Source organism: Diorhabda carinulata, chromosome 5 (assembly GCF_026250575.1).
Source record: "Diorhabda carinulata isolate Delta chromosome 5, icDioCari1.1, whole genome shotgun sequence".
Classification (NCBI taxonomy): Eukaryota; Metazoa; Arthropoda; class Insecta; order Coleoptera; family Chrysomelidae; genus Diorhabda; species Diorhabda carinulata.
The window spans coordinates 22,440,982-22,453,037 of NC_079464.1; the positions used below are offsets into that span (position 1 = coordinate 22,440,982).

Here is a 12,056-nt window from a genome sequence, read left to right on the forward strand (position 1 = left end):
GATGACTATATTATGTTACGGGCATGCCAAATGATAGACCCAATATTTCATATTTTTGATGAATCATCTTGATTTCAGGTTTCTTTTACCTAAAAATTGATTCCGAAAAGACCGAAATAAGTTGGAACGTTAATATTTTCATCCGTTTTAACTAGCTGGCGAAAATATACGCTGCATTAAGGGTAATGTATGTTACTGTTATACTTGAATGTCCCGGTTTCAAACAAAATTAATTCGTTTATCTTGGAATTAATAGAGGCGAATGTATAAAGTCCGGGAGGCAACGGCTTTTTTTCTCAAGGAATTACATCCCGTCAGTCAGACTAGTAGCGTAAGGCTGCGGTACTTGCGAAAAAAAATTTTATCCCAGATGAAATTGTTTTCAAACACCAACCATCAGATGGATTTTAATGCTGCAAGCGTTTTAACAACTATACCAAATCATAAAAAAGAACCTTCCTAGAAATTTCTTACATCGAGCAATCACAAAATTGTATAAACAAAAAAACAGACGTAGACCATCTCAGTGAGATTTATTCCTTCCTACTTTCATTAGATTCAAATCAATTCTTTAGACTGAAACCCAATATTAAAACACCAATGAGGTTTTATAGACCAAGTAGAGGTCTATAAAATGGACTTAGTCTACATTTACTTCTTTTATCTGTAAAACCTTTCTATTATAACTTTATTTATATATATTTTACATATTCTAACTAGGTATACATATATTTTTTATTTACAAATTCACACGGAAATAACCACGGTCTGTGAATGAGAAACTTATTATAGTCGATTTTATTAGATCTAAGTGGATCAGTAGTGGTGACCCCTTCATATTCTGGTGCATAATAGCAGACCATTGTAGAATCCCCTCTGTTGATTTTTACTTCAAACACGACTAGTGAGTTACCCAGAATCGGCTATAACAATAACCGATCTTATTCAGTCGCAACCAAATAATTGATTCAAATTAGTTTTCATAAATCACACAATAGATGGTCTTATGTCAACTAATACATTTCCGGCCGGTCATTTGCTTTCCAACCCGGGCAAGAGATAGATCGGTAAATATTACACATGTATATCTTAAATTATCAGTTTCAATAATTGACATTACTTGAAGATTAAATAAAGAATTTTTAAGATAATAATAATTACAACATGCACAGTCAATGTAAAACTTAACTACTTAATCTTTTGCTACTTCTCACTTTGTTAAGAAAACATCTAGGAATTCATCCTCTAATCCAAAGTCAACTTTAATATTATATGTTATATGTTATATACACATGTTATATACATTGTTTGACTTTTTTATTTCTCCACTTATATTGTAGTTTCCCTGATGATGGAAAGAACACTTCCCGAAAGCTTGGATTTTTAGTTTAATAAAGAGTTCACAATTTCCAAAATTTGCTGAAAGATCCAATATATTGGTTTTTGTTATAATATGTTTCCGAGCTTTCGAATACTTATGTGTTCATCATCTGGAACTGAAAATATGGTCAAGTACAATATTAAAATTAATACACTCATCGAATTCAGAAAGCAATAAGCAAATTAACGCTTGATGGATATATTAAGGTTATTTATTATATTTATAATTATTTAAATATTGTATTTATTATGTGATGAATTACTGTCTTCATGGGAACTATACTATACTAAGTCAATTGTTATGTCGCACACTCCAAGCGCTTCTGTTGCATCGTCGCCCGGGAAAATATTAACCAAAGAAAAAAATAATATTGTTTAATATAAATTGTCAAAAATTCAGAAAGGAAAACATTTTATGTGTCTCAGGACTTCGTCGAAATTCACAATACTGGTGATGGATGGTGGCAATTATTGATCACTCATAAACCATACAAATAAATATTTATCTTCGCTATACTCACATACATTCTCAGTGGGCAATAATATTGGAGCACGGATAGATGAGCATAGATTCAAAGATGAGCGTTGTATGCCATACGTAAAAATGTTGTTCGCAGTTCAGCTTTACAAGGTGAAAATAAAGAGTAATCCATTTTTTGCAGTGGAGTTGGAGTGCAGTTTAGTGGATTGCAGTTATCATTATTGCCGAATGTTTTAGTGAATGATACAATACGAGCCGTGTTATTATCTTATAATCTGCTTACAATTTGGAATTTGTGATATGTCACTGAATGCTTAAATGTACATTGGAGACTTTCAGAGAAGTAGTTCAAACGGTTTTTCTTTCACGTTAAAAGCTGAATTAAAATAGCAGTCCGTGAACTGTAATGCAGAACTTAAATTGGGAACCTATAATTTTTTTTATTATTCCCGGTTCCAACATGCTTGCTGATTTTTTAAAGTATTTTCACATTTCTGCAATGTATCAGCACTGAAAATGTTCATTTTTTCATTCTTTCTATTGCAAAATACACCAAATGGTATGGTCAAAGTATTTTCAAAATATTCGTTCACTGAGTAAAAATTTCACGTTTCAACTGATTATCAGGAACTAACAATAAATTGATACCAAAAGCACTTGTACCTTCCTCATTGAAAGGAGAGAGCAAATGGGCTACAGGTATATCTTTAAATTTTGAACCTTTGTTGTGGAGAGTATTTAGTTTTAGACTATACATATTATATTATACAGCCGAGACTAAAATATATAAATACTATATTTCACATACAATGTGACACCTTAGATAAATTGTGAAAAGGTCATTTGAAATTTGAAAATATTATAGTTCAACAAATGTGATAATAACCATCAGCTGATTGACTATTGACGGAAAAGTCGTCAGATAAAAAATTCCGCTTGTCGCACTGACTATCAGTCTTACCCTCATTAGACAGGCAGCTTACGGTCATTATTATATTTCTACGTAGATAAGAAATAATGTGTAAAAATTTCAACCGAGATAAGTAAATTCTACTGCACGACTGACGGTTGTTTTTTGTGGCTAATGAACATCAATATATAACAATTTCAACTGGGATAAAATAACTTTAGAAAACTTGTTTTTTTTGTCAAGATTACCGCCGCCGATTATAGCGTATCGTATTGAACTCAACCGGGATAAAATTCTTTGAAAAAAGCAGCTGCCTCCCAGACCAATATTTTTTTATTACATCGTTTCAAAGCAAACTATATTCATTGAACATGTTTTCTTTCGAGATAGACTCTCTTGAACGATCATAAGTTATTTGATTTTGTGTTTTTCTGGCTTATACTCGTATATGAACATGAAATAATTTAATTTTGGTATCACCCTATAGACTAAATAATTATTAGTAAACTCAACTGTAACCTAATATATTAAATAAAATTTTAATCTTGTATTAAATATAATAATTGAAAAAAAATAATTAAATCTACATAATGTTTAGTACCTGGTTCAGCCCACACTGTGCCGACGTCAAATTTAAAGCTTCCCAAAAATTTCTTACCCCTGAGAAAGTTCCGAGACTGCAACACCTGTTAGCAAGAAGAAAAAGAAGAAACATAACGAAAAATTACAAAATAAATGAGATAGGAAAGAAATTACATTTGCTGCAAAATGCTATAAATAATAAATTTGTGCAGAGAAATTTACTGTTTTAAACGAAATTGTTTTTATAGTAGTGTTTCTGCTATGATGACTGAACATTCGTGAAAATTTCGTTCGCCATCCATCGTCGGGATGGTCGATCGCCGCTCGATAGAAAATTGTACTTTTCATGAGCTGGCTGTCATGCGCTAGATGAATAATATAACACAAAATCCGGTTTTCATTATTTGTACCGATATTTATTCCTCTATCTTTGTTTTTTTCTCTCTCACATAATAGAGAGATAAAAAACAATCAATATTTAATGTGAGTTACTGAACCGAATTTTATTTTCTTTACAAAGACTAGTGGTTTCTGTAAAAAATAGAGATCATTGGTATATGTTAAAACAGAATGAATGCATTGGCAGTGATATTTCCAGACATTCTGATACTTTTCAGTGATTATAGTTAGATAATAGCGAAGCATAGTCGGCAGCGAAGTTGGAATTTCTGGAACCGTTGGTGATATTCATATTGAATACACTGTTTACACTACCACTATACCAATACTTACAATTACACTGATTGACGTGCGCTTTGATAACCAAGTTATCGTCTTCAAAAATTTAAGATAAACGCGCGTCAGACAGTGTAATTGTGAGTGTTAGTGTAAAAAATGTGTTCAGAAGAGTCGGTAACGGTTAGTAGGCAGTTAGATAAGCCAATGAAACTATCATATTTGCTCTGTCGAAATTTTACTATTTTGATGCACATTTTCTATAAAATATGCGGGAAAAACTAGACCATAATGAATTATTTTATGTTTAGTTTCTACAGAAAAATACCACGATAAGTAAGTTGAAACTTTTTTGGAAATTACTGAAAATATACACATACTATAATACGAAAGGGGATGCCTAGTTGATTCTAATAGCCAAGGTTTGTCCATTTCACAGATCGAGCGTTCTACCGTTACCTTATAAAAGTGTAAAATAACAATAGTGTAAATCCATTTGTCAGATGTTATTAAATATGACACCAAGTGTCAAAGGCTCAAGACGAGTATGTAGACCAACAGAGAGCCAAGATGATTGTTACCTAATGTTATTGCCTCTAAGAGATCGATTCTTGGGAATCAGTATGTCAATCCCAACTAAGTTGTTAGCAGAACATAAAAATATTCTTGGAATATGAAGAGTTCAAGGGAGATAAATAAGATTAAGACTTGTTCCAAACTGATCTCTGATGGTGTTACCTTGAACTCTCAAAAAAAAAACACGATGGTACTAAAGGCTACTAATGTGAAATTGGTATCGGAACACTAAAGTCTTCAGAAATGGATCTTAGTTCTTTCTAAACATGCATGATGGTAAAGCAAGAGTGATGAGAATACAAGGTGAACGTCGTTACATTTTTTTGGGCGATATATACTGTTGGTATGAAGTATCATTGCTTATGGTGCAAGTTCACCTTAATTTTTCATCCGGGGCAATATTGAGGCATATCAATACATTTAAGTTACAGTTACAAGAAATATTGAGACCTCATCTGATTCGTTACCTCAGGATACTTCAAAATCCTACGTTTCAGCTACTTAGGAAAACATAACTAGATAAACTTTGGTGTACTTCCAAAGACCCCGAATTTTTTCTCAATTGAATATGTGTGGGACCTAATCGGTACAATGATAATAAAACTTACTTTATCAATTTCATACTTTGACAATTTTTTGCACGAGATACAGGTGACATGAACAATCAAGTGGAACATTTTTCACCTGATCACGAAGCTTATGTGATGTATTTCAACTGATGTATCACTAGTACTTTTAAAGAACACAAAATATACACTTTTTTGGAAAAATATCTTTTGATAATAGCATTCATTGTTACATTAGTACTAGTATTTGAAAGAAATTAATTGGATTTAAATTAGAATCGTTAGATTACGAAACTTTGATTAAAAATTTCCATAATCAACTTTTTTGTAGGGTGGATCAAATTGTAATAAACCAAATTTAATTTTAACTAAAGTATCTCCATGATCTCAAACAAGTTTTGAAAATTAGATACCGTTATAAGGATATAGAAGGAATACAAAGTTAATTAAGGAAGTTAATTTTCGTTCTAAATTTTTAATTTTCAGTGGCGAGGTATTGTGGCATACATAACGACCTAGCCTAGAGAAATTCATTCATAAAGTAACCAAACAATATCAAATTTAACGTCTTTCATAATCTAACCAATGAAAATTAATAACGATTTGTATAGTAACCAGAATAAAAACGGTTAATATTTCTATCAAGCGTCAATTTGAATAGTAAATTTTGAAATTGGAGAATCTAATGTTTTTTTAAAAGATTTTACAAAATTTAACCGCCACAAATATGTTTTATCCATTCTACACACACAAATGTGTGTGTGTGTGTGTATATATTTTTATTAATGCATCTGTATATTTATATTTCAGTTCTTGTCCAGACTAAATACTAGAAACACTACTATGAAAATATTTTCGATAGAACACAAAAACAAATCAATTTGGAACACATAAACGATGCATTTTTCAAAAAAGTAGCTTTCATATACCCGGCGCATCATAGACAGTCTTGATATCTATCTTGAAACTTCCGACGAAAGTTCCCGATCTTAAGAAATTTCCAGAATGCAGAACCTAAAACATATCTATTTTTCAGCTTGAGCTTGTTTGTGTATTCTTTTTCAATAATCTGGAGTTTTTTCATGTCACCACAGATATTTATAATAATACGTAATGATAAAATTTTGTCGTCACATTATTTCCGATAATAATAATAGAAAAATAGATGCATTCTATTAAGATGATTCTGCCTTCATATTAAAAAAAAATCAATGTGTCTATCCCTCTTCACAGTAAATTCACACTTAACTGATTTTCAAAAGTGAGATATTGTTTACTTCAAATAGTTCCTTATCTTCTTCTAACGTTCTTACAGCCAAATTTACTGCTAAAAATTTAAAGTTAAATATCGAAATATGAATTATTAACCTCTGATAACACCTTCACCAACAAATATACCCAATTTGGTGATTTGATACAGTTATTATATCAAAAAGGTACTCCTTCTATCTTCCGAGAAATTCTGGGATTGAAATCGTTCAAATTACATAAAGCGTTGTTTCAAATTAGAAATGTTGATTGTACAGAACACACTGCTCACTTCCATATAATTGCAAGCAATGATTTGTAATAAAGAATAATTTGTTCTGTATGAGTATTACCAACGGTTCCAGAATTTCCAACTCAACTTATTGTGAGAGAAGAAAAAAATGGGCCAATTCTTCCCAATTTACCGAGCTATGTATTCTTATTCTATCGTGGAGCATTCCTCTTCATTAATTGACATTATCATATTGTTCTTGTGTGAAAATTTTGATATTACGTGACACTCATTTCATATAGTGATAAGATTTATTTTATTTCCTGATGTATAGCTATTCAAGTTGATTGAAATTATATAAGAAAGTTGAGCAAAATGATTTCAAAGGTTTAAATAAACACATTACTGACTTACCGAAAGGGTGATTATTTTGTCGAATAACATGATTGGCGGCATATGGAAGTCGAAAACGAAGTACTGTAAAGAGAAAAATAATACATTTCATGTTTGGATAGTATAGGGAAGAGAATATGGTTACAATACATGGTTGAGCAGATCTATTCATTCAATTTGTATTCAAAACTAATATAATTTCTTAAGCTTAAGAGCGTGATAAAGTCTTTTCGAGCGACAACTGTATGAATCTGTTAAAGTTCTTTTAAACGTCCTTCGATATGAGGCTATCAAACTTAGCATATTTTCATGACTAACCATTCCTTTGTGATATTTCCTACTTTGATCTGTTATGACTTCATGCATAATAACCACTTTGAGATTTTCATGTATAAAGATGTGATGAGAAAAACAATATATCATTTACTAATGATTCATTTGATTTTATTATCGTAATTCTCTGTAACACTATTGAAAATTCTTATATAGTTATGCCTTCCAAATATAAACTGTCTAGATACTACAATCAATTAAAAAAGAAAACAGAAACGAAACATTAAACATTTTTGCTTACCATATGTACAAGGATTTTCCCAACAATTATCGAATTATTTCAATAAATATGACATTAGTATAAGTCATAAAGGACATAATACATTATCCAAATATTTCAGTTAATTGAAATATAAGACACCAAAAAACAAAAGAAGTGGATAATATTATATATCAAGTGTCTTGTACTGATTGTGATCCTGTCTACATAGAGCAGACATCTTAATATTTAGAAAATATACTAAAAGGTCATTAATACTATGAATATATATATAATGCATCTAAATGTTCTTTATTGTAGGTCTCTTCTGTTTCAAAATTAGTTTTTTTTTATAGTTTTTAAAAGAAAAATAAGTTTTGACGTTTCGACTTCTCTTTAAGTCTATTTATATTTATATAAATGATAGAAAAGATCTTAATAATTGAAGTATTTATATATTTATAGCTCTATTTTGTAAAAAATTAATTTTTCTTATTGGAACAAAGTTATATAATAAGCAAATTGTCATTACCAAAAAAAAGTAAATTATGATTTCAAGTCTTTTTAGAACATAAACCGACCTGATACTTTAGAACTTATTGGAAACTATACGCTGATTGCAGATCTTAACCCAGAACGAAATTTCGATCACAGCTTCCGAATGCTGCGTTCAATTTTCGGTACAAATTTCAAATTTAAAACAGGATATTCAAGAACTTATCAGTTTTCATGCGTTTATTCTTCCATGATATTTACTTAGTTGTATATTGGATTCTAGATGATTAATACATTAAAGGCGGGAGTCGTAGTTCTACGATTTATCTGTACTGTAGCTTAAAAGTAGAAATCGTCGTACTACGATTTATCTCAACGCGGAAATACAGATACGAGTATATATATGCAAACGATTTGTCTGAGGTTGATTGCGATAAAAGTCAGTTAGATATTGCTAATAATGATAGTGATATTGACGATAATAATAGTGATGGTTCTATACGACCTATGAGAGGGAGCCGAATTTTCCCACTACCGATAATCGATGATAGAAGTAAAAACCGTGGCGTGAAAGATCAGTTTTCAAACAGTAATGAATGTGGTTAATGTTAGTTTCAGTAAATTAAAATTTTCTATTCCCAACTATTGTAATTTTGGGACTATGAAAAAATTATTACTCCTAAAGTTCAATTGGATACATATAACAAAAATGGGATACATTTACAATTATTCAAGCGTCTTTCATTAATTAATGATGTAGAAGCAGTTATTTCACCGCTCACAGTTTTCTATTGGTATACATCTCAATACTGAGTTGAATAAATAGAAAAATTAAGATCTTCAATAATTATGTCAGAAATAATATTAATTCACAAAATAATATCGTTGTGATAATTCTCATTGCTGATGATATAACTAATGAATACATTATACATTGTTTACCTCATTATAATATGGACAATTTGTACTCTCCTTTACACTCGTATATTTCTTTTGATCTCCCACTTGGATACAAACAATTGGATCCATATTAATTCCAGCCAGTTGTCTAGCTTCAATTATTGTCAAGCACACTTGGAAATTTTGTGATTTTAACATTGCTGCTACTGTACTTTTGAAGTCTGCTTTCATTCTGAAAAACAAAAATCAGAGTTTTTAGACAAGGTCATGTAATCCTTAATATAATTTAAGCCATAATATGTGATATTTAATCAGAATATTCAATAAATACTCGTAAATCAAAATTCTTTTTTTTTATGGGCACAGCGCATCCAATGAAGGTAGAATTGCATAAAACTTGTAACGGAACGTGTCAAAGTAGACACCTGAAGAAGATGTCCCAATCTTCCCAATTAACTGAAAAAGAGCGACTAGAAATTGTAATTTGGACTTTATATAATCGGTTGTGCATTTCAATAGGAATAGTAATCGCTCAATCAAAATCTGTATGACTCATTTTTGTGGTGTATTCAAAGTTTCTTGCATTTTTTGTCTTTACCCGCTATTTTTCTCCATTTTTTTGTTCTGGTACTACTCCACCATCCCCAGAGTCCTATTTTATTTAGATCACTTGTTACTTGACTTTCCCATTGGCATTTTGGTCATCCTCTGGGCATATTAAATTATCTAGCCACATTACAAACACTATGTCCATTGTCGTTTGTTATTTCATATAGTGATTCTTCACTTGTTGGACTTAAGAGAGAAAAAAATGTCGATCGAAATGATATAAGAGAAACTTGGTTATTGATAATTGAATTGAATTGGAACCTACATAGCATTTTTATTTACTACATCCATCAACTCCATAAAATTTTATCGACTCTGAGTTTTCGATAACATGTAAGAACACTTATTTGAAATATTATGAATAATTTCGTAAGACAAATAATTTCAGCAACTATCTCTTTCAAATTTCATCGACAATATCGAGTCATATCACCAATTCTGAGTTATTTTAGGTTAGGTTAGGCTAGTCAGAGGGACGCAATGTGTCTACCATCCTGAATTTCATATTGATATTTCTCTAAATATTCTCGTGTTTTCCAAGAAAGTTAGACAGCTATAAAATAATATAGAATATACAGAAACTTTATGCAAGGATCTCAACTAGAAAAAATTTAACTTTTTTTATTATTTTAGTAAATAAGTAAAAATTAAAAATGCTTTTCACAATTTATTGAATCCTGCTCTCTGTTCTAAATAAACATTTAAGAAATGATTGATTATCAAGTTCATTTTGATAGATTATTTTGGTTCGCAAACAACATAAGTTTCTTTAACAGTTCTATTTACGTGCAAATTTCGATGCTGTACTGGAGTAAGTAGCTTAAGATGAAAAAATGATACAAAAAAATTCATTTATGATTATTATATTCTTAAACAAGAGGATATAACATAGCTGGATGTAAATTTATCAAAAAAAAAATGCTGTGTCCTGAACTATCGAAAAGCAGCTTTTAATGAGAATTTCTGAGTAAAATTGATAAGGATTATTTTCAGAAAAATTAGGATTTGGCAAATGAAGTAAGAGAAAGATATATAATCCATTTTTCTTTTTGTATTATCTGAGTCAGACAGAGCTAGAGATATAAGACCTCAAAAACAAATCCCTAACAAATCTCCCTCAAAACTTACAGGGCTTAACTTAACTGAAATCCCTTTTTTTATTATTTGAGGTAGCGAAAAAATACAAATTGTTTATGAAACAGAAAAATTTGAGTGTATGGGATCCATGAACCGCTATTATGATTCAAAAAATTTTAATGGGAAAAATTGGAAAACAAAATTCTTCTCGAATTTTTAAAAACGAATACGCCAGTCTAGGAGATCGGATTTATTTCATTTAAAAAATAAGCGAATTTTTCCCCCCTTTTTGGTAAAGGTGAAGTGAAAATTCGAAATTCTCACCGCACTTGAGAGGGTGCAACTTTTCTACCCGAGATGATAGATATGTTTTTTTTCAATTTTTATTCAACATGCATGCTACAGCTATGGCCAATACGAATTGATCAAAGTCAGTAGTACTATACCCCTGTTGTTCACGCAGCTCAAATTGTCATCTATTTTATGGGTAGGGTATATTACAGCGTTGGTAACCGATGTTTTTGGCGGTCCTTCCATGCAATTCTCGCCCACCAATTCTCGAAGTCTACACTGTATCATTTTTTTCTCGGTGTCTGAGAGTTCTTTGAACTCCCTTCCATCGTACTGTTCCCCTACCCTCCATATCGGAGGTCCCTCAATAAGTTATCGAAATATGCTGCCCACCTTCTTTCTAATCCGTATTTTTGTTCTCTTATGAATGCTTTAAGCTTCTCCTTCATGTACTTTAACTCTTTTTTTGACATTCTGCTTGTTTCATGTTTCTTCGTATTAACCTATCTTCTTTTATTACTATTTGTATTTTAGTTCATTATCGATCTACATTGTTAATCAAATCAATACTTTACCTTGCTTTTTCTCGCCTGTCCTAGACATTCTTGCATAGTTTAATTCGTGCTAATTCTTTTTGTTTCCATTCCTTTTCTATCCTCTAATTCTAGCTTTTCCTGACTGCATATTAAACTCATTAATTACCTTGTCCTTTGGTTTTTTGTATTTCGTACCTTCACCTTCATTTTTTGACCCGAGTCTGAATCCACTCCTCTAAAAATTCGGGCATCTGTTATTTTAATTTTGTGAATTCTTGTATAAGTACATTGTCCACCTGATTTTTAGATATTCCGTCTTAAGGTAAAGACTCGTACTTTTAAGAATAATCTCTCCATTTTCTTCGCTTTTTAGGTTGCTCACTTTCATCCCTTATCATATATTTAAATCGCTCTTCTCTACTTATCTTTTATATCACCTAGTGTAATTTTCTATCGAATTAAGGAACTCTTAACAAATTCATCTCTTCATAGAATTCATTTTTTGTTGTCAAGTCCTTATTTTCCGATGGTGCATGTGCGTGGAGAACCGTTGATTTCCTATTTTGTCCCAAC

At 30.9% G+C, this 12,056-nt stretch overlaps 1 protein-coding gene across 3 annotated transcripts in view; it reads right to left on the reverse strand.

The window, feature by feature from the left end:
- Window positions 1-12,056, reverse strand: part of LOC130894017 (otoferlin-like) — an 88,825-nt gene that overhangs the window by 43,302 nt on the left and 33,467 nt on the right. For 2 of the 3 annotated variants that reach the window (XM_057800527.1, XM_057800528.1), the window contains exons 6-8: window positions 9,013-9,202; window positions 7,065-7,127; window positions 3,373-3,457 (exon numbers count right to left, since the gene is read on the reverse strand). In XM_057800527.1, the coding sequence (XP_057656510.1) occupies window positions 3,373-3,457; window positions 7,065-7,127; window positions 9,013-9,202 (338 nt within the window). Of the gene's footprint in view, window positions 1-3,372; window positions 3,458-6,099; window positions 6,124-7,064; window positions 7,128-9,012; window positions 9,203-12,056 lie in introns of those variants that run through there. The other variant, XM_057800530.1, reaches the window with a different exon arrangement.